Source organism: Typopeltis vanoorti, chromosome 9, assembly GCF_054136105.1.
Source record: "Typopeltis vanoorti isolate ZY-2024b chromosome 9, IOZ_Tvanoo_1.0, whole genome shotgun sequence".
Classification (NCBI taxonomy): Eukaryota; Metazoa; Arthropoda; class Arachnida; order Uropygi; family Thelyphonidae; genus Typopeltis; species Typopeltis vanoorti.
The window spans coordinates 116,340,497-116,364,815 of NC_143557.1; the positions used below are offsets into that span (position 1 = coordinate 116,340,497).

The 24,319-nt window shown below is 37.9% G+C and overlaps 1 protein-coding gene and 1 non-coding gene across 3 annotated transcripts in view; one reads left to right on the top strand and one right to left on the bottom strand.

The window, feature by feature from the left end:
* Positions 1–1,225: 1,225 nt before the first annotated feature.
* LOC150103449 (uncharacterized) overlaps positions 1,226–24,319 on the bottom strand; it is a 65,840-nt gene continuing 42,746 nt past the window's right edge. For both annotated transcript variants that reach the window (XM_090397976.1, XM_090397977.1), the window contains exons 3-6: positions 20,887–20,981; positions 19,628–20,103; positions 9,432–10,166; positions 1,226–1,669 (exon numbers count right to left, since the gene is read on the bottom strand). In XM_090397976.1, coding sequence (XP_090254102.1) covers positions 1,545–1,669; positions 9,432–10,166; positions 19,628–20,103; positions 20,887–20,981 — 1,431 coding nt within the window. In that variant the 3' untranslated portion in view covers positions 1,226–1,544. The remainder of the gene's footprint in view (positions 1,670–9,431; positions 10,167–19,627; positions 20,104–20,886; positions 20,982–24,319) is intronic.
* LOC150103450 (U2 spliceosomal RNA) lies at positions 24,015–24,197 on the top strand. The gene has a single exon (XR_016548875.1). It is a non-coding gene; the product is annotated as a U2 spliceosomal RNA (small nuclear RNA).

Sequence of the window (24,319 nt, forward strand, 5' to 3'; positions counted from 1 at the left end):
GGTAACATGTAATTTTTAAAAACATTTGGCCTCATTTAAAACGAACAGATGTTCTTGTGGCTTTTATTGTTAAGTTCATTGCTGTGAAAAGATTGGTTTTGATACTTTATACGCATACAACGAAGCAGCTGTTAGAAGATAAATTACTGGCACTCTCATGAGATATCGCTCTGTCTTGGTCTTCTTGAAAAATGATTCGTTTGAGAAGGGGTCCGTTCGCCAATGTGATTTATTTTCGTTTTCTTTCTCTCAAACTTGATTGTCGCTTGTGGTTTTTGGCGAAAAAAAAAAAACACACCCCAGGGATAGAGATAAAAAAAGATGATTTTTATCCGATAATTTAAATCAGATTGTGTGTGTGTTCGTGCAGCAACAAACAATAGGAAACAGATGTGGATCATTTAAACAAAAGACAAAATAAATGTAAACTTTTTTTGGTTTTCCGGTTGGCTTTTCACTAACAACTAAGTTAATTCTTCATTAATGATAATTTTGTGTTCATGATTCGCTTTACTATAGGGAATTGCAACACGTGTGCGTGAATAGTTTACGAAACCACCAGGTACAATAATAATATCCGGACAGGTGATTACATGAGGTCGTGGATGCATTGTACATAGTTAAACAAGTCTGGTATATCTTGTGTGGCTAGCAACTGTGAGAAAAACAGCTTTGTGTTATTAATGACAAGCCATTAGAAGCAGACAAGATCTATTTAACGAGTTAAAAGGTCTCTACTTTGTGTGCGGTACAAATAAAGAAAAAAAATGCCGATAACTAAAAATAAAAGGCAGAATCATGTAACTTTTGTAATTCTTCATTTTCTGTTTCACACTCCATCTATAAGTAAAGAACCTTGTCATTTCTAATATTATATTTTCATAGTAATTTCAGTTTTCATTTAAATTTAATTTTTTTCTGATCTTTGTACTTTTTATCGTTCTTCTAGATTTCCCTGATCTTGCCTCTTCAAACCTTCACACTTAAAAAAAAAAAAAAAAAATATATATATATATATATATATAAAATTTGAAACGTTTTTTGTCTTACAGGCTTACCAGCCCGGAACTCAGGGAGGTTGGGCGCCGTAGGGGCGGAGCCCCTTAGTGTGTATATATATATATATATAGTCTAATTGTTTTTTCGCATCCAATTTCTAAAATTTAAGTCTTTTAATGTCATCGGTTTGAAGTAGTGTTGAATTTATTAACAAAAATGTACACGCTAAAACGTCACCTCTACAATTTATTGCTTCTTCGTTCTTTTTTTTTTTTTTATACTTAACACAGCTTCCATAATTACAATGCCTTTTATTGTTTTCAAATAATTTATCAGAATGCAGGCAGGGAAGTGATTTGTACACGGTTTCATTCTAACCAATGAACACAAAAATATAAAATTATAATGAAAAAAAAAAAAAAAGCACCCACGTGAATTACACCCATTCGAGAGCCAAAAGCTCCATGGTTGGAAAGAACGCATGAAGAAAAAGGCCTAAAGTTTTAAAACTACATCAAAGCTACAGTGAAAGCTCCCGATAGATGTCACTGCACTGGATGTGCTCTGTAATGAGCGGAATATTCTTCGGCTAGACACTCCGTCCTCTGTTGCGTATTTGCTGGAGGTAGACCACTGTGGCTGACAGGGAAACTGCTGTGAATTTTATTCACTAGAAATTAAAAAATAAGTTATTTAATACTATTTTTATATAAAAAGTTAGCAATTATAATAATAAGATTGTTTTAAAAATAATAATAAAATATATATTTTTATTTTTAAAAAATGCTTAATAATTAGGTACAGCTTAAAGTTTTTTAAATTTAATGGATATATTTATTAAGCATCTAAACTCTCCCTAATATATGGTTTTCGGGGAATCAATCGACCGGGAGTTGTGGTGATTGATTCAGTCAATCCAATACCCTTGGAAGGTAATGGATGGCAATGCTGTAGCCAATGAAGTTCTAACTAAGGCTCGGTTATTGCTGTTACCCTCCTCCCATGATCAGAGCTTTAATAGCTCAATAACACCTTATCCCTACACTGTCCTCTACACATAACGGGGAAGATGAAAAGCATTCTTGCTTCGCTCCTTTAAGCCAGTCCTTATTATAAGGATAAGGACTCCCTAATATAATAAATTATCATCAGACCACAACCCAATTCTACTTCACTTAGGGAACAATGACCAGTCACCTCTCCTCCATTATCTGGGAGAAACTTAGGAAAGTGCTACCAGAACACATTGGCCCGGTTCCCCATATATAAAAGCCAAGGAAGAAATAGACACGGCAAAATAAAGAACCTCACTAATCAAATCACTAAAACCATAACAGCAGCCACATTATCCACGATTACCCACAAACAAAACCGTCTCCCGAAAGAAATCATGGATTTAATAAGGGAAAAAAATAAACAAAGAAAAAGATACCACAACACTCGTGCTCCCCAGGACAAAACAGCCCTCAACAGATTAAACAAATCAATTCGAGAAGCTCTCCAGAACCACAGGAATCAACAATGGGACAACAAGCTCACCCCCATCTCCACAGCAGACCATTCCATATGGAAATTCCTAAACAACCTCAGGAACAAGCGCAAATCCCTTCCCACTCTTCAAGCAGAATAGTACCTTGCATACACAGATGCTGACAAAGCTGAAGCCATAGCAAGAAACCTAGAGAAATAATGCAGTCCTGCATATGAGAACCTAAACATCAGCCATGTATACAAGATACATCGTAAAGTCAGAGTAAATCGTTCCGATGACAATCCAAGCCCTATAATGCCTACCTCACCTACCGAAATAATCGGCATCATCAACCATCTCAAGATCAAAAAAGACCCAGGTCCGAATGGCATCACTAACCAAGTCATCAAGGCACTACCACGCAAAGCCATAGCACATCTGGCAAACATCATAAACTCCATCCTCAAATGGCAGCACTTCCCCCAGTGATGGAAAATAGCTGATATCATCCCAATCCACAAACCAGGCAAAGACCCACATCTACCTGAAAATTACCGTCCCATCAGCCTGCTGTCCAACTTAGAGAAAATAGCAGAGAAAATCATCCTCCTCAGACTCCAAGATCAGGTCAACCAACTAAATATCATTCCACAAGAACAATTTGGCTTCCGTCAAAATCACAGCACCACCCATCAAATCCATAGACTGGTAGAATACATCACCACAGGATTTAATTGGAACCAGCACACTGGAGCCGTCTTCCTAGACATCTCAAAGGCCTTCGATAAGATCTGGCACCAAGGCCTCCTCTACAAACTTATCATCATTAACCTTCCACTAAACATGACACACCTGATCAAAATCATACCTCTCCAACAGGAGGATGGAAGTCAAAATCAATGAAACAGTCTCAACCCAACGGAAAATCCTCGCTGGAGTTCCTCAAGGATCACTGCTAGCCCCGATCCTCTTCAACATCTATATGGCAGACATCCCTCAAAATCCTCTCACATCCACCATCGCCCTTTATGCAGACGATACGGCTATACTAGCCAGATCCCGCCAACCACATCTCGTAACCAAAAAACTACAAGACACCATCCCGAATCTAGAAAAATAGTTTAAAGAGTGGCGACTACAATTAAACCCTCAGAAAAGCACAACGATACCCTTCACAAGAAGACAAGCATCCCCCAAAGGAGACACACCCTGTTCAACTCTAAAATTCCCTGGAAAACTGAAGCAAAATACCTTGGAATACTTCTCGATAAACGATTATGCTTCAACAGCCACATCAAGAGCACATGCACCAAAGCTTCAAAAGTTATCTCTCAGCTATACCCCTTAATCAACAGACACAGCAAACTAAGCTCAAAAACAAAATTCTACTGTACAAGACAGTGATCCGTCCCACAATTATATACGCCTCTCCAGCCTGGAGCCATACCTCCAAGAGAAACATCCTCAAGCTACAAAGACTACAGAACAAATGCCTGCAAAGGATACTGGACGCCTCGTGGTTCATCAGGAACGCCCAGATCCACCGGGACATAAATATCCTCTACATCTCTCCACTACTACGCTCCCTAGCAGAGAAATTCTTTATGAAGACATCTACGCATCCAAACCAACTAATACAACAAGCCGGAAACTATGATGGTAATGATCACTGGAAACATAAAAGACCGAAAGCCATCCTAACACTCAACGACGAATAACCACTTCTACCCACTCAGGGCGAGTTAAAATAGGTCACAAATCTCTCCCATCACTGCTCCCGAAACAGACAACAGGGAATATGAAAAGCGTCAAGCTTCACCCTCTGCGCCGTATATGCCCTGCGTTCTGCGTCTCACTAGTAAAGGTGTGGGTGGAATGTCGACCATGAGATGCGGTGATTAATAAAATAATACCCTTGGAGGATAATGGATAGCAATGCTGTAGCCAATGACGTTCTAACTGAGGCTCGGCTATTGCTGTTACCCTCCTGCCATGGTCAGAGCTTTAATAGCTCAATAACACCTTATCCCTACACTGTCCTCTACAGATAAGGGAAGATGAAAAGCATTCTTACTTCGCCCCTTTAAGCCAGTCCTTACTTATAAGGACTCACTAGTAAAGGAATAAAAGTCCTTTTTAGGATTCCAGAGTAACGAATGGCAATGCTGTAGCCAATTAAAACTTCCGGGCTGTTTACGAAGTTTCTGGGTTTTTTTTTTCCCCTCTCAGAAATCGTTAAACAGAATTCCGTTAGTAAACGCGTGGTATGTATAAGGAGAAAAGGAGAGATGCTACGTTCAGAATCGTTTTCCGTAACGCAGTCAAAACCATAGGGCAACTTATAACCCCTTTGGGGGGGGGGGGGTATAGGTTGAAAAGATGCGTTCGAATTCCATCTAACACTTCAGAAAACCCTTTATAAGATCTTTTATTGAAGGTGATTGACCGTTCTCATATAGAGATAGTAGGGTATCCCACCTCTCCGAACAGACCGTGATCCTGGTTGTCTGTTCTTTCAATCGCAGAAAAGGAAATATTCATCAAGTATAGAGCCGAAAAGCTTCAGCCATCCCTGTTTTATAGTCAAATATAACATAATATAATATACAGCATAATATAAAATAAAAGTTTCGAAATTCGCATCATATTTGTTGCTTATTAAAATTAGACAGATCAAAGCTTTTAAAAGCCTTGTTTAATGCTATAGAAATTCTAAACTCCTAAAAAGGACTTTTTTCCTTTACTAGTGAGTCCTTATAAGGACTGGCTTGAAGGAGTGAAGCAAAAATGCTTTTCATATTCCCCGTTATCTGTAAAGGACAATGTAAGGTAGAGTGTTATTGAGCTATATAAAGCTCTGATCATGGCAGGAGGGTAACAGCAATAGCCGACCCTCAATTAGAACTTTGCTACAGCATTACCCTCCCAGGGTAACCATTTTAATCGCCTCGTACGACATGCATGAGCTACATTGGGGCTGATACGTAAGTAAAGCCTTGTATAAAAATTAGAACGATCCCTACACCACTCAATAGTGGCCGAAAGATCGTCCAACTTAGCGTTGGCTCCACTCAGTGACGCCCCCCCCACCACCACCACCGAGCAGAACCGCTCATATTCCAGGGAAAAGCGCCCATCGACGAGGGGCCACCGGCGAGGCCCCTCACGGACCACGCCGGAGAACACCCTCCCCAGAAACTCAAAATGCTCTCCCAGGGTAAACCCCCCACCACCACCGGGAGCAAAATTCCGGAAGAAATCTGAGAGATCTGACTTTCGAAACTCAGCGTCCATTTTAGTCGCCTCTTGCGACATGCTTGGATTTGCAATATTTAAGTAAAGTCAACTCTAAAAATTAGGATGATCCCTAGACCACTCAATAGTGGCCGAAAGACCGTCCAACTCAGCGTTGGCTCCACTCAGTGACGAGCTCCCCCACCACCATCATATTCCATTCCAGGGAAAGGCGTCCACTGACAACCCCCACCCCATCACCGGAGACTCAAATTGCTCCTTGAAGGCAAAAACCTTAAGAGAGCAAAACTTTACGTTTATTTAGTCGGCTCTTACGACATGATTGGATTTGAATTTTTGGTAGGTGCATAATGAAATATTAATATATAAATCCAAAAAGCTTAATTTAGAAGAAAAAAAAATTTAATAAAAGGAGAATATTATAGATCCACCTATATTTTATAGCAAAATATAGAAAAAGCTTATATATTTTGAAATTTAGTTCCTGAGGGAATCTAGCACTTCTTGTATATCTTTTACGTTATATTTCAGTCGAACTGAACTAGAAAGAAGTTCAATTGAACTAAAATAGTGCCAAACGGAACTCGGTTGTGTATGTTAAATCGCTTAAGAATGAAGTCTTCGTGAAGTGCGGATGAAATATAAGACTTTTGTTAAAGAAAGGGAATTCTGATTTTGACATAATAACATGTTCGGTGTATATCCAACAGTATTGCAATTATAATGTTTTGCAACGTAAATCTTCCTTGGAATAAATTTCTGAAGAATAAACTTTCTTTTAATCAAAGGATCTCGATTCGGTCAGTTGCCATGGCAACGTGTGTTTTTTAAAAAATCCATCTACACCTCTCTTTTGACTGAACTATTCACTGGATACATAGAATCCTTTCCCACCTTGCTACTAAACCTTAATCCTTCATACTTCTTAATCCATTTTGAAATCCAACAACTCTATCCAGAACCTTCGTAGCCCAGTCGTTATTGATGATGAATTTCAGGTTGAAAGACGGGTTTTTTTTTTTTTTTTTTTTTGCATAAGAGGCAAATTGGAACTTGAGTAATTCACAAGCCTTAATTGCTTCGGCAGTAATTCAAAACAACTCAATTCCGCTTTTTTTTTTCTTCAATAAAGCCAATTCAGATCTAGTTTTGATCATCCACAATATTCTTCCCATTTTTTTTTTTTATAAATGAAAAACATCCTACGTGTTACGACTCTTTCACCATAAAAAAAAAAGTTTCCCTCGACAGGTGTCACTGCTGTCGGTAACCAAAGCTAAGTGATATCTTCATAGACGACCCCATCTTCGAACAAGGAATTACTTATTTAAAATACTAAACACTCCAAGCTCAATCTAATCTGACTTGAAAGATGAACAAACTTACCTTTGCAGTATTTAAATTATAAAAAAGTTTACTATTTACTAAAAAAAAAAAAAACTGGAATTTCTAATCGTTCCAGGTATACTGAACCATGTAATTACAGGAGGTAAAGAAAGCTTTAAAAATTAAAATGAGTTATCTACACCCTCTGTCCAAAAAAGAAATCTAACTTTTCGAAATTAGAAGAAACTAGTGGGACCACCTGTCGTATCTTTTTATTGTCGAAAGCGGCAACCTTCATTAGTGTTGTGTCAACGGTCTATGACATTTGTTTCATTAGAAGCCGAGTTATAGTGCCAAGTGTGACAGTGTGTTTTGACGAACGGTCGGTCGTCACGATATTCATGCCGTACGCGACGAATTCTCGCTATCAATCGCTTCAAAACTTCGAGATAAAACTCACCATTGACCGTTTGGCCAGGCGGAACGATTTCTTTGTGAATAATGCCCTTGGAATCGTAGAAACAAATCAGCATTGTCTTTACTTTTGACTTCTCTAAGCGACTTTTTTTTCGGATGCTTCTCTTCTGGTGGTCTCCACTCGGCACTCTGTTTCGGGCTCATGCTCAAAACACCACGTTTCGTCACCAGTAATGATCATTTCAAAGAAGTTTGAGTCCTTACGAGCGGTTTTAATGAGGTTCTTGCAGTGTTCAAGTCGATACATTTTTTGGTCGTCTGTCAACTTGTGGGGAACAAATCGCGAATTCGATTTACGAAGGCCCAAACTCTCGGTCAAAATGTTGTGCACAGTTGATTTTGGAATCCCCAATTCATCTTCAATCAATCTCACGGACGATTTCGGGATTTTCTTTGACGAAATCACGCACTTTTTGGATGTTAACTTCGCTCAGTCCAGTTTTTGGATCGCCCGGCTTTTCGTCGTCCTCAAGCGTCTCACGACCACTTTGAAATCGGTTAAACCACTCGTAAACTTGAGTACGGGACAAGCATTCATCACCGTATGCTTTTTCAAGCATTTGATGCGTTTCGGTAAAACGTTTACCAAGTTTAACACAAAAGTCAATCGCAGCTCTCTGTTTGAAACTCATTTCCCGACCGTTCGTCCAAACACTTGGCACTATAACTCGGCTTCTAATAAAACAATGTCATAAACAGTTGACGCGACACTAATGAAGGTTGCCGCTTTCGACAACAAAATGATACAACAGGTGGCGCCAATCGTTTCTTCTATTTTCGAAAAGTTCGGTTTCTTTTTGGACAGAGGGTGTATTTACAGGATTATCTGTGTTATTGCCATTCTAAACATTAAAGCAGAACTAAATGGGGAAAAAATGTCTTTAATATTTCCGAAATTCATCAAGGATGCCTGGGAATGTCTTTAACAGGTAGATGAAATGTATCATCTGGTACAGGATCATCGCTCCGTTTATTGCATGCTGAAGTAGCTAGAAGAGGTTGGTGTTTGGTGTCTAGAAGGAGCTCCAGGTTAACACAATCCTTTTGCACACTTACCCTCTACCCAATCAGATATCTGTAATTCGGCCCTGAGTTTAAAGATCTGAGGTTCGCATAGCTGACATATTCAGTGTATTCTTATTGGATGTTCTTCATCTATCAATCCACTGATTAGTATGAGCGCACATTCTTTCCCCTAAAGTTCGGATTAGATTATCAGATTATGCTGTTGTAATCCGATTACACGGTAGTCTGTGCTATAATAATAATAATAATAATAATAATAATAATAATAATAATAATGTGTGTGGGGGGGGGTAATAATAAATTCGACCCTGGCCAATGTTCATGGCCAGGCTCGACTCTGGCTATCAACATTAGAAGGAAGAGCGTTGAACTTTCACTTCTATTGCATCCGTTGTTCAAATCATGTACCTTTTATTATTCATCTATCTTCCCATTATTGTTAGTATTCAGGTACATTTGGGCAACAACACATACATTTCAAAAATGCATAGACAACTTAGCCAATTAAGAAAACCACATCGAAATAACCAAAAATAATAAATAGTTTTCTGTATGAACTGCTAAATAGCATTGAGTACACACTTTTGCAAAGCAGCCGATATACCAGATATTTTTCTATTGTTTGTTTTTCAATTATTGTTGCTACCAAAATTGTTGGATAACAATAAAGGATCAATTTCAACAATGCAACACCGCTAAAAAAAAAACTATTGTTATATCTGGAGCAGGCACATCATTATTACGATGAAAATAAAAATATTTTTTTTTAAAAAACAGGATTCAACGAATTTTATTGATTACATTAATTGTATTTATAATAATATTAGTTATAAATATTCTAATAAAAGGAGTTGAGGCACCTAATGTCACTCCTTACCTGCTGACATGGACAACGATAGGTTGCTGCAGGAGGTCGAACCCTGGCCGAGATAGAGATGAGACGAATGCTGAGATCCTAAATATCCCCCAGTTGAACTCAAGAAGGGCACCTTCAAATTGGGAGGAGTCTGAGGAGGGGTATCAGTTTGGAGTGAAACGGGGTTGAACCCGTGAACACAATTATACGTTCCCTGAATATCTGCAGGCACAGACGCACTTAGAGAGTAATGTCCACTGTTCACAAAGTTCGTCATCGAACCTCGAGGGCCCATAGATTCGGACGAAGAAAACCACCCACACTGTGTCGTTGAGCCGTAGTTACCGGGATAGTCCGAATCCGACCCGGGATACGCTCCGGGAAGCGTCGACGAGTTGGAACTTTTGTTGGTAGCCGTATCTGCAAGAGACCAAATCTTCGGCTTGCTTGGGGCGACGTCCAGTTCGCCGCGACCCGCACATCCGCCGCCTACCGATCCGGCAGTCGTGGCAGAGTCTCTGGCGTCGGCGGGAGAGCTGATGTACGAGTCGATGGGAGACAGATCGGGAGAGGAGTCGTCGTGAGAAGACACGGAGGGGGTGAAACCAGATCCTTGAACGTTGCATGGCATCACTACGGGAGACGAATGCGATCGGTCACATGCATTGGAAAGCATCGGACTGGTGTCGGGGATCACGGAGAATGGTTTGGTTTCGGAGCTCAAGTCGCATCGGAAAATGGGACCGATGTCCTCCCCTGAAAATAATAATGAAAACAATAACAATTAGGTTTTTATCGCATTTGTTTTTCTCATTATAATTATACCAACAGAAATTTACATCTGAAATTAGCATTGTTGTGGTTCCCATGGTAACTGATGAGGAATAACAAGTTATGATTTTATCAGAAGGCTATTAATATCCAATGCATGGGTTTAATTAACTTTTGAAGAGTAGTTCATTGACCGGGGGGGGGGAGAGATGGGAACTGTCCCTAACTGAAGAAATTCATGCCAGTCACGATCTCCTGGAAAACTCGTTGTGAAATTTCGAGTAGTCAACCTTGTGAAATAATATTAGCGGAAATTTTTCAGCCATTCACCCGAATAGTCCATATTTTTACAGCAGAGGAAAATGGTCACGAACTCGGTTCATTTCTGTAACTACTTTCAAAACCATATAAGAATGCCGACACATCCAAGACCACACAGGGTACACTTCTTGAGAAAGTTCAAAGAAAACATTTTTATGGCAGTCTAAGGCGGTGTTTCTTAACCTTTTGGAGACTGTGGACATAATTTTTTTTTTTCGGAGAACCCCCCCCCCCTCCACGCCTTGGATAGGAAGTCTTCACAATAAACGTTTCCTGCAAAATATCTTAATAAAAAAAAAAAATACAAAATACAAGATATAAGTTATATCTTGCATTTTGCCAAATCCATATTCCGCTATGGATTTGGCATTGGTCTCCTGTACTACCATTCATTCACGTCTTGTCCAAGACGGATTGAGCCCTTTGATTACGGATTTAGAGCTTCTATAACCCTAATATTTTATGACTGCAGATTATTGTGTATTCAAGGCATTGGTTTGCCTATTTGATGGATGAAAAACCCGAGTTTCCAGGATTTCTTTATTTGATAGTAAGTAAACAATCCTAGTATTCGTTGATAATAGGCGACAGATTCTGGAGAATCGATCGTACTCTATGTATATAACAGCAATATTCGTTCTGCCTCGGACAAGCTCTTCTCAACAGTTGACAGGAGCACACGATTTGTTAGCTAGTTATTTAGGTTACCATGGCAACAGAGTAATTGTTCATTTTTAAATGCTGTTAGTAGGCTTACATCGGGCACTCAAAACTTAATGTAAAAAAAAAGTATTAAAACCATAAAAATATTCAAATATAACAAACTGTTTATAATTACAAATTTACAAATTACAAATGAAATTTAAGAAATAACATCTAAGTTTTATTTAATTATTTTTTTTTTAATTTCAACCGTGCATAATGAAAGATTTAAAATAGTCTGAAAAACATCCTAATAATAGTCAAGTATAGCTTATTGTTATAAACAAAGATAAAACCTACTACAAGATGCAGTATTGAATGTTATGTAAATAATAATATTATTATTATTACAAAGAATATCACATACATATATATTCATGGGATTACCGACCACGAAACGCCGTAAATAATTGGAAAGAGAGCAAAATAATTCCCTGGTATAATAAGGGAGGTTCTAAGACTGCAGTAGCAAATTATAGACCAATCAGTATCTCAGGCATGAAGATAAAAGTACTAGAATAATTGATAAAAAAGAGAATTCAAGAATGGGTAGATAAAAATATGATACTGTATTTCAACATGGCTTTGTGAAGGGTCGGTCATGCCTTAGTAATTTACTAACTTTTTATAATAGAGTAACAGCTGAGTTGGATAAAGGAAATGGCTACATGATGATTTTGATGGATTTTGCAAAGCCATTTGACAGAACATCACATGGAACTCTGTTAAGCAGAGCAAATGGGAATGGTTATGACACTGGTTAGGTGGATAAGAGAGTGGCTGCTGGACAGATATCGAAAAGTGGTATATGGAGGGGCAGAATCGAGGCAAAAAACAGGTGACTAGTGGTGTGCCACAGGGCTCAGTGCTGCGACCCTTGCTGTTTAATTTGTACATTAATGATGTAGGAAATAACCTGAAAGGAAATATCCAGTTGTTTGCTGATGATGTGAAATTAGGTAGAGTTATAGTTAATTCAGACGATATAGAGAGTTTGCAGGATGATTTAAATAGGCCATCAGTATGGGCAAAAGATAATGGGTGTCAGGTTTATGTCGAGAAATATAAAGTTATGCCTTTTGGGAAAAATAGATTACAAGCTGTGTGCCACATTGATGGCACTGTACTCCAGGAAATAGATGGATGTAGAGATTTAGGAATAGTGGTAGACAGAGAGTTAAAATTTAGAAGACAGATTGCTAAGGTAATCCATAAAATTACTTGGCTATTGAAGAACACATTAACAAGTAGAGATAAGAAAGTTGTCATTCTTCTTCATAAGGTCTTGATACGCTCACATCTGGATTACTGTACTCAACTCTGGTCCCCTGGGTTTCTTCAGGATGAGGAAGCGGTGGAGAGGATCCAGAGGTGAGTGACTAAGATGGTGAGTAGTGTGGAATGTTCCCTATGAGGATAGTTTGAGGGTGTGTGGATTGCAGAATCATAAGCATCTACCCACCACGGGATTCCAACCCGGTATAAATTTCGTGCCACATATTTAATAAATCTTCGATTCAATTCAGCTGCTAAAACTCGGTATCATAGATGTGCCTTAGAATAATACAAGTAATTATTAATCCCATTGTCCTCTCGCGTACGTTGATATCGGGAAGATATCGTTCTCTCTGGATTTTGATGAAATATGCTATTCCAAATCTTTACTAATATTTATTTATTGATTTTTTTTATATATATAACTTAAGTACGTTTTACGTATCTTGGTTAGCAGATGTTTCTTATATAATAATTCAGCAATGGAACCCAATTTTAATAACCTGTGAACGACCTTTCTTATTTTATTAAAGCGTGTGCCGTGTACTTCAAACACATAATAAAAATATGAAAAGGACTTAATCTAATAGTTTACTATGACTGGAAAAAATTAGTAGAATACTAACACGTTTTTTTTTTTTTACTTTGACGTAAGATGGTGCCACGATGGATTTAAAACACGAATATAAAATAATAAAATAACATTTTATTTATAAAAAGCAAAACTTTACTATAAAATTAAATTTAATAATATTTAAAATTTGCTTCTTTTCGAATTTCTTATTTTAAAAATTTAGTAAATTTTTAAGTATCAGTAAATACACCTTTTATTTGTTACAATGACAATTATATAAATTTTATCTTTATCTTTCGTGATAAGTGAAATAGTAGCAGGTGATCTAAACTCAAAACATCCGTTATGGAATAGCAGGTGTCCCAATTACAACGGAAAAATTATTCACAATTTTACTAAGCTGAGAAATATTATCATCGCAGGCCCGATTGAACCAGCACACTATGGAACACACGGCAGGCCCGATGTATTAGATATTAGATATAGCCATATTCAAAAACACATTTCATCAATTCCAGCTCCAAGAAGTTAACGACCTCAGTTCGGACCACAACCCAGTACTTCTAAAACTGGGAGAGGATCCGGAACTTATTCCCAGTCAGTCATTTACTAATTTCACAAAACTCAAGGCTACAATCAACACTATCATGGATTCAGTGCCGAATATCTTCACCTGTGAAGGAATTGACGCAGCAGTCAACAACCTGGAAAGCAAAATTCAAACTAGCTTAACTGCAGCCTCTTCTATTTCCACTCCAGCTCAAGTAAACCTACTTCCAGAAGAAATCCTTACTCTAATCAAAAACAAAAATAAAATCAGACGTCGCTTTCATAACACACTGTCTCCTATGGATCGCCAAGAGCTGAACAGAGCATCAAACTTACTTCGCTATGCACTAAACCAGTGCTTCCCAAACTGTGAGCCGCGGCCCCCTTGGGGGCCTTAGGTTTTGTTGAGGGGGGGCGTGAAATAATGAAAACAAATTTAAAATGTTTTAAGACTAAGTAGATTTTTTTTTATTTTAAAAGAAATGTATTTAACTTTTATTATTTATTATTTCTTTTTTGTTATTTTTTATATTTTAATGGAAAAATTGGTTCACAAACTTTGCTTCCTGCGTATTTCGGCGCTTAATGAATATTAGTAAATATTGCTTATTCGTATGTTTCATTTCAAAGCAGTGGTTAATTGTATTTACTTCGAATGCTCTCCAGGGAAGCTCCAAATCTTCCTGTCCCTTTCATCATGCGTTCGTAATCAGGGACAGTTGATATTGACTTTATATACATATCAAAACTCGTTTTATATTATCACTGTCATCCGAGCAAGTTTTCTGTTACCAATAAAAGTTTCGTATATACTTCACTCATGAAAAAAAGCTTAAACAAGTTCATGTGGGGAGATAGTAACTCGCTTGCAGTGGTAAACAACAGCCCTCCCTAACAGCCACTATACTGCAGAGGCAATAAAAACAAGTACTTTTATTATGCCAGTGAATAAGGTATGAGGAGTCTGTGTAATATATTTCTCAACAAATAGTGCAATTAGAGACAACTGGGATAAAAACACACTAATTAATGAATCACATGTCCCCTCATACAGAAACTATGCTGTATAGACTGAAACAAAACCATATGTTGCATGGGCAAACACAGTATCTAACTAAAAACTATTGTTATTAATTAGATGTGTGTGAGTGTGTGAGTTTATATATATATATATATATATATATATATATATATATAATGAATGTTATGGCAGTTTCACATATGGAATTCGGTTGAAGAGAGTTAGCATTTCAACTCAATTGTCAGCTATGCTTTTATCTTTCGGATGCGCGATCTTTTGTTAATACCGCACCAATCATACGCACGTTTTAATAACCTGCCTTTGCTGTCTGTTTCGCGTTAGGCTTAATTACCGTAAAAGGAGAAAAGTCACAAAAATGAAAAATGTTCCTGGTCCGGGGATTCCCTTATTCAGGTAATATTCACTAATTTCATGTTATCAGTCTGTGGTGTGCCAGTATCGGTAAGTGGTGATGTTATTTGATCTATTCTACGTTAAAAACTTTAACCCTGAGATGGATAAGTGGCTGACAAAAAATTAAAAAAAATCCCGCGAACAATCAGAAGAAGCAGAAACAGACTCAAAAAAACAAACAAATAACGACAGTATTTCATATTTTACCAGAACAGCCCGCATCGTCTTCAGAACCGAACAGTAAGAAGCAAAAAATGTAATACATGCATTTGATTTTTGCAATATTCGCTGTGTATGTTTTGTATTGAATATAAATACAATAAATATTATAATAATATATCTCTCTATTACGATTTTTTTCGAGGGGGGGGCGTGAAATATTTTAATTTTTGCAAAGGGGGCCCTGACATCCAGAAGTTTGGAAACGATCACAGACATCAACAATGGGGAAAAAACTTTGTTCCCTGAAAACTGAAGATAACTCCTTGTGGAAGTTGGCAAAGGCCTTCCGTACGGACCGTTTCAATATCCACTCCATTCACGGAGAAAGAGGTAGAGTTTATAGGGACGATGAAAAGGCAGAAGCCCTTGCTGAAGCTCTTCAACTTCAGTGCAGTCCTAATTATGCGCATGCGCATTTGATCTTCATAGAGAAAAATCACCGTCGAGTCCGTACTGTGCTCCAGCAGCCTAACAACCGTGAAAATATCTGCCCCACCTCGCCTAAAGATGTCTACTCAATCATTAGGAAGCTTAACAACAAAAAAGCCCCTGGCCCAGATGAAATTAACAACAAAACAATCAAGGCCCTTCCGCACAAAGCTGTCATGCATTTGGTAGCAGTCATAAATGCAATGCTCAGACTAAACTATTTTCCAACCCGATGGAAACAAGCAGATATAATCCTCATTCATAAGCCGGGAAAAGCGCCTCAGTTACCGCAAAGTTACAGACCCATCAGTCTCCTTTCATGCTTGGGAAAAATTGCAGAAAAAATCATCCTCAATCGACTTCAAGATGTGGTGAACAAAAACGATACAATACCGAAAGAGCAGTTTGGGTTTCGAACCAGGCCCAGTACCACACAACAAGTTCACAGACTGGTCGAATTCATCGCTACTGGATTCAATTGGCGACAACATACAGGAGCTGTTTTTCTGGATGTAGCAAAAGCCTTTGATAAGGTTTGGCACAAAGGCCTCATCTATAAATTATTTATGGCCAACGTTCCGCTCTACCTTATCAAACTTATCGACTCCTTTCTAAAAGACTGGAAATTTCAGGTCAAGTTGAGAGGACTCAAATCCTCTTTGAAAAGAATCACTTCAGGTGTTCCTCAAGACTCGTTGCTCTCTCCGCTGCTTTTTAACATCTTCGTTGCTGACGCCCCTAACATGACATCAACCATCACAGCTTGCTATGCGGATGACATGGCAATTTTGAGTAGATCTCTCAGGCCGAACTTAGCTACACAGCGCTTACAAACGACAGCAACAAACCTAGAAAAATGGCTCAGGAAATGGAGAATAGCTGTGAATGCCGACAAAAGTACTGCCATTCTCTTCACAAGACGGAAGGCATCCCACTACGGAGAAGTCAAACTTTTCAACACAACTATTCCATGGAAATCCAGCACCAAATATCTAGGTATTCAACTGGACAACCGCCTCAACTTTAACTCTCACATCGACTATGCCTGCAACAAGGCAAACTCCGCAATTATGCAACTTTACTCTCTTCTCAACCGAAGAAGCCGTGTCAGCACCGAAAACAGACTACTGATCTACAAAACAATCATTAGACCGACATTAACTTATGGATCACCGGCTTGGGGTCACACCTCTCCTGGTAACATCAAAAAGCTACAGATCATCCAGAAAAAATGTCTCCGTATGATATTCAATGCTCTGTGGTTTGTCAGGAATGCTCTCCTCCACCGAGATGCGGACATTCCGGATATTCTCATGTTTCTCCGTGATACTACCATTACACATTTCACCAAAGCAGCCAATCATCCCAATCAACTCATTCGAGAGTCATCTAACTACGATGAAAACGATAGGTGGAAACACAAGCGTCCGAAAACGGCTCTGCTAATCGGTACAGACGCTCCCACACTGCCCTAAAATGGGTGAGCCAGGTGTTCGATAAATTCTCATTAATGTAAGCCATTTTTCATAGAGATGAAGGGATTATAATCCAGCCACAAATGTTAAGTAAGTTAAGTGACAGGTGAAATATGTACACCGTATGGTGGCCGGGCTAAGAATAATCCCACTGTAACCCATGCATGTCGTAAGAGGCGACTAAAATGGATGCAGAGTTTCCAGAGTTTCGCTCTCTTAGGTTTCTTCCGGAATTTTGCTCCCGGTGAGTGGGGGGAGTTTCGGGGGCTTGCCCTGTGAGAGCATTTTGAGTCTCTGAGGAGGGTGTTCTTCGGCATGGCCCGTGAGGGGCCTTGTCGGTGGATGCTTTTCCCTGGAATATGAGCGGTTCTGCTCAGAGGGGGGGGGGGAGTCACTGAGTGGAACCAACGCTGAGTTGGACGATCTTTTGGCTACTCGGTGTCTGGGGGATCATCTTAATTTTTAGAGACGGCTTTACTTATTCATTCCACTGTAGCCCATGCATGTTGTCTGAGGCGACTAAAATGGGTACCAAGGGATGGCAATGCTGTAGCCAATGAAGTTTTAACTGAGGCCTGGGTATTGTTGTTACCCTCCTGCTATGACCAGAGTTTACAGCTCTATATTACCATAGATTTTCTTTACAGATAACGGGGAATATGAAAAGCATTTTTGCTTTACTCATCTAGCCAAAAAAAAAGAAAGAAAAAAAAAGTGAAATATGTGATGGGGAAAATGAATATACATCATCATGCATATGTGTGTCTTAACTTTATTACAAAAGTTACCAGAATGATAAGCCATATAATTCCATCATGACATAATTGCAAGGACAGTGGCAAGGTGTAAATTTATAGTTTCAGTAGAAAACAAGCCGATTTCTGTGCAGAACCATAATTAATATGATGGTGGCAAAGTTCTGATCTATTTTTAAATGGGCTAAACGCTTTTCTTAACTCAGATGTTAGTCATGATCTAGAAGTCCAAGAAAACTTAAATTGCGATACTAATTCAAAGTAATAAATGTTCATCTGCAAAGATGGATGAAGAACAACTAAATATTAATACATTGATCCCGCTTGACTTATTCTTAAAATTAAATACATGAAAGGTTGCAGAAGAGGACTAATTAGAGTGATTAAAAGTCGTTTTCCGGTTATATGAGTTAAATTTAATCGGCTGTTGAAACTATCTCCCAGCTTCTTGGAAACCTGAAGAAGTTTGTAAAAGTTCTATGTTTGGTTTCTGGAGCAAACTTGCCGAATTATTAAAAAAATAAATGAAACTAAAATGGTTAAAAAAAATCGCTTAGCCTAATCAAGGTATTAATGAACTATGTATCTAGAAATACAGGAAAAATACATTAAATTATAATATTTTCCTTTAAAAAAAAAAAACATGCAGAGTACGGAAAATAAAATATTGTGCATTTATATTTCAACGAGAAATATTCTAAAAAATTTCAAATCCATAAATTTATTTCGATTTTTTTTTCAAAGGTGGAGGCGAGGTTCCTATAATAGGTAACACCAACCACATACATTGCCTCCGTAGTTTAGTCGGTATAGATGAGGTCCTTCGGTCGGAAAGATCCGGATTCGATTTGCGTCAGTGATGTGAGGAACTTTTCTCGGGTCTCTCGACTAAAGGTGAGTTAGCCGGTCTTATATAGAGTATCCTATGTTCTCAAATCAGCGGCTGAGAAGACTTCTCTCGCTCACCTTCAACAAGCTTCTAAACACCCAGCATAAAAGATGTTCTGGGGTTGTTGACGCTCCAAGGATCACTTGGAGCGTCAACTCCAAGACCTCACTCCATGGAAAGAGTTCCTCAAAAATCACAACATCCACTTGCTTCATTGGCCACGTAACATTAATCCAATATAAAATTGTGGGTCACAGAGAAAAAGAGACTTGAAAAATTAAAATTAAGTTGCGATACAAAGGATAATTTAATAGAATCCATTACAAAAGTATGACTTCGAAATGCAGAAATAAGAAAAATGTGTTCTACGTTGGTAGATTCCATGCCTAAGAGAATTAATGAACTTATTAGGATCAGAGGAGCACATATAAATGATTAGGTAAAGTTGGAGTTTAATTTTTGTTTTTAATTTTTTTGCATAATGAAATTTTTTTCTTTAAAATGTGAGTGTTCCGATTAATTTGTTCGCTACTGTAGAAGTTTTAAAATCACTAAAATAAAGTGTGCTTGTGTAGTGGAAATGGCTTTTGCTTCCATTACGCTAGACTGCCTGAAGACAGAAAATATTCTAATTTGAGGAATATTTTCTATGTCATTCTTCTGCTAGGTCCCTAATTAGTCACATTTCTCAAGGAGGGGGGTTCCTCCTCTTAGAAGTTAAGGTATTTAATCGGCGCAGCTAAAAAATTCGACTGTAGAATTTATATATATAGATAGATAGATAGAGAAATTGAAATGCGTTGTCTGAATTCTCACTTACCTGTTGTTGATTTTTCCTGCAGGTGTTCCGCATCCTTTGGCTCATTTAAAGCAGGCATCACACAGTCTGCACTGTCACAAGTATCCGTGCATCGGTTCCCTAACGGGTTACCCTCAATGCAATGTTCGGTGTCCACCATTTCTCCGTTATTATCATCTTCGTCATCATCTCCATCCGGGTCTCTTCCGTCTCTGTTTTTTCTTCTTTTGAAATCGGTGTCATCTTCATCTTCGTGCTCCACCTTGTTCCTTGGTTCCCAAGTCATTTTGTTTTCTTTCTTGAGTCTTCGACGAGCATTGGCGAACCACGTCGACACTTGAGTCAAGGTCATCTTAGTGATGATGGCCAACATGATTTTCTCGCCTTTGGTTGGATAAGGATTTTTTCGATGCTCGTTCAACCATGCCTTTAGAGTGCTCGTGGAATCGCGAGTGACATTCTTGCGTCTGGCACCATTGAAATCGATACCGCTGTACCTGAAATGAAATTCAACAGTATTTTGTACTGACAGCGCATGAGTAAACAATAAACAATGATCAAATGCGTTCGTGACGTTTCGATGATTGATTGCAATCATCTTCAAGGGTTAAAGTGCTTTTTTTTTACCGTTTAAATAATTGTTTAATCTCTTTCTTTCTACATTAAACATTATTCTTTAATTAATTAATTAAATTTATTTTTTACTTTTAAGGATTATTATTATTATTATTAAGAGACACCTCCAGAGAGTCAGAGACTCATCGAGGGAGGCCACATACTACACACACCAGCTATCATAATTATTCTTGAATTCATTCATGCTGCTTGCACTCACACACCCAATGGCAATCCATTCCAATCACGAACCACCTATGAGACAAAAATCTAGCCCTCACCCACTTCTTAGCGACCTTCATTCTCTGCTTCCAAGGATGCCCTCTCGTCCTTTCCTCACCCTCCATAAACTGAAAAATTCCATTAATTGAAATCCAGTATGACCCTATCAGAAGTTTGTTAGTCTCTATCGTCCCTATTTCTTCTTTTTGCTAGTGTCTGCAGTATTTTGTACTGACAGCGCATGAGTAAACAATAAACAATTCTCAAATGTGTTCGTGACGTTTCGATGATTGATTGCAAGCATCTTCAAGGGTTAAAGTACTTTTTTTTACAGTTTAAATAATTGTAATTATTCAAAAGAATACTTTCTTCAGGAAGTCGAAAAAATGTTTCTTCCCGAAGAAAGTACATGAAACAAATAATAAAAAAAAAAATCTAGTTACCCATAAGCTGCAAGGGCTGGATCATAGTAATAAGACGTTGGTTGAGAAATCCCTCGCCAGGGATCGCCACCATCCTTCATTCCATAAGCAGAATTCTGAATAAAAAAAGAAAATGACATGAATGGCGAAATCCTAACTGTAAATTCGATTAATTAGGAACACAAACTTTTGAACTGATAATAATTATATACCGATCTTTATATAGCATTTCTCTTTTCAATACCAACGAAGTGCAGTTGAACAGAACATTATTTTGTTCCACAAACAAGAGCTTACTTCGCTCATTGGGTTCCGATGGTTGGAAAGATCTGAATTCCAACTCCATGCCTTACGAGAAAAAACTTTATAAAGTGTTTTTTTTTTTCTTTTCATCTGAAGGTGAGTTAGCTGGTCTCATGCGTAGTGGGAAGGATTTTTGATCCGTAAAACAGGCCAGAAGAACATAAGCAAAAGAACAATATAGGAGAATCTGTTTGGTTGTGGTGTGGATCTACGAGTAAGACTCGAAACAGAACAGACGCAGAAAGAACCTCTCTGTGATCTTGGATCTATCTAATGGTAACTTAACTATAAGATCCTTGTGAAACTTCACCAGATAAACCCTCCTGTTAACCACTTTCAAATTAAAGTTAACCCAGAAATCTCAAATCCTTAGTATACATTTTAATTCTAAATTGATCATGAAAATCTATTTGATACTTAAATAAATGAAAACGAATTTATTTATGAGTTAAAATAGTTGATTAAAAAAATAAAGATAAATATTGCCTCATTAGTGAAGAAAAAAAATAATAAAAAGACACAAATATGACGTATTTTTCTACCATATATTGTGACCTGTATGGTAATTCCGGCAAAAGTTTTCTTGTTTAAAAATGACGTCTAAGAAGCCTGCTTAAATGTATTTATATGTATCGATGCACATCTTTATTTTCTGTTTATAAGCAAAGCTGAAGGATTTGAAGTTTTTTTTTTTTTTTTTTTTTTTTAAAGAAAAAAGGCGAGTTTTCTTTAAAAAAAAAATGAAAAAAATCGGCATTTCTTTAAAAAAAAAAAATGTAGGACAGCTTATGAACCAATCGCCTATACTTCATGAAGAATCAGAAATACTGATGGACTTCGTTTCTTTCTTGTGTTTTTTTTTTTTTTTTTTTTTTTTTTTTTTACGTGTGGAAGATCTTATGGCATGTTACCACCGTGTTGTCCTCAAACCCAAGATCCTTTCGCAGCGATTAGTGGTCGCTTGTGTAATGATGTAGTCAACTTCATTGCTTCTGTAAATCATGCTCAACGTTTACTCCTTCTGTGGGTGTGTTCCCTCGTGTACCACGAGGACAGTCCTTCTCCCCTTTACTTCCCTCACAATTAGACGGATGATCTCGTGTGGTGAACACTTTTCTTGCAAGCAATAACAGACGAGTTCAATTTGATCTATTGACGATCTCTTCTGGCTAATGCTTGATCATTCGCTAAATTATTCTTCAAATCAAAAGTATTTGTTGAATTAATCAATCTTATTTTGAGAAATTAAACTTCAAGCTTGATTTATTTCGATTGTTAAGCGATCTTCAGAGCACGATTAAAATGCTAATCCAAACGATGAACGTCATTGCAGCATATTTTTACTGTATTGTCATTATATTACATCTTAGTCGACATAAACTAAATTATTTTATTATATTTTTTATATTATTTACTTGAAACTATAATAATTATATTAATTTTCTAAATAATTAATTATAATAAGTGATTTTCATTTTTGTTATGCTGAAAACTAACCACACCATTTTTTCTTAAAATTAAATATCTTACTTTAGGTACAGACTGCATTGTCTGTAGTGTTGGGTTGTACCCTTGGAGGGTAATAATTGAGGCTGTCTAACTGAGGCTAGGCTATTGCTGTTACCCTCCTGCCATGATCAGATCTTTAATAGCTTAATAACACCTTATCCCTACACTGTCCTCTACAGATAACGGGGAAGATGAAAAGCATTCTTACTTCGCCCCTTTAAGCCAGTCCTTATAAGGTCTGTAGTGTTGACGAGGATGGAATCAATCGGCTGTGAGATGTGGGGATTGATTTTATATGAGATGCCCGTGAAGGGTAACGGATGGCAATGCTGAACCAATGAAGTTTAACTGAGGTTCGGCTGTTGCTGTTATCCTGGGTAATGAGTTCGCTCTCTTAGGTTTTGCCCTAAGGGAGCACTTTGAGTCACTGGGGGAAGTGTTCTCCGGCACGGCCCGCTGAGGGGTACTTGCCGGTGAATTATTTTCTTCGGAATGAGCGGTTCGGCTCGGTGGTCGAGTTTCACTGAGTAGAACCAACGCGGAGATTTGGACGGTCTTTCGCCCACGAATGAGTGGCCTAGAGATCGTCCGTATTTTTGAGATATCACCTTTACTTACATAGTCGGTGATTGATTCATTCAATCCAATACCCTTGGAGGCAATGCTGTAGCTAATGAAGTTCTAACTGAGGCTCGTCTATTGCTGTTACCCTCCTGCCATGATCAGAGCTTTAATAGCGCAATAACACCTTATCCCTACACTGTCTTCTACAGATAACGGGGAAGATGAAAAGCCAGTCCTTATAAGTCTGTGGTGTTCAATGAGTCGATAAAAAGAAATTGCTATATTATAACATTTCATTAAGCATAAATTTGTTGTAAAGTGTATATAATAATTTTCTTATAAGTAAGAATCCCACATCTTTTCATCTTACACAATATACCAACTTCTTTCCTATTACTGAATTACATTTTCTAAGCGGCCGCAAACATATTTTGTAAGATGGTTGATGGGCAACTCGTGCGAGGCACAGCCTAGCATGAACGTGTTAATATATAAACGGGAAAGTAATTTAATATTCTAAAAGTATCTTGACAATAGGCATGGTAAAAATGCAAACTTTATTAAATCACAATTTTATTTTGAATATTGGGGAAATGTTTAAAAAATTACTAAATATTTTAAATTTCTGAATGTATCTAAGTATGTCACACCACTGCATGTTCTGTATATCAACTGTTATACAGAACATGCAGTGGTGTGACATACTTAGTGCCGGTACCTAAATAATATATTATATAATATTATATAATAATAATATAATATAATATTATAAAATCGCTTCTCGGCCTTTTGGCTTAGATCAAGTGTATAGTTTCTGTTCTTAACCGTTAATATCGGTACGAGTCCAATCGGGTTTCACGATATTTAACCGGAAATTTACAGAACTTCGTAAACTGGGGAAATATCAAACACTTGGTGGTGGGAATAGTTAGGCTCCCCCCATCTGATCATGCCTTCCATTCTGCCGCGTGTACGTACCCTCGGCATTGAGGTTGACGCCACAATACCGGCAAGGGCGATGGCGAAAGCTATCATATCATAGACTGCGTCGGCGCAGAGAACATTTTTGGATTTACCC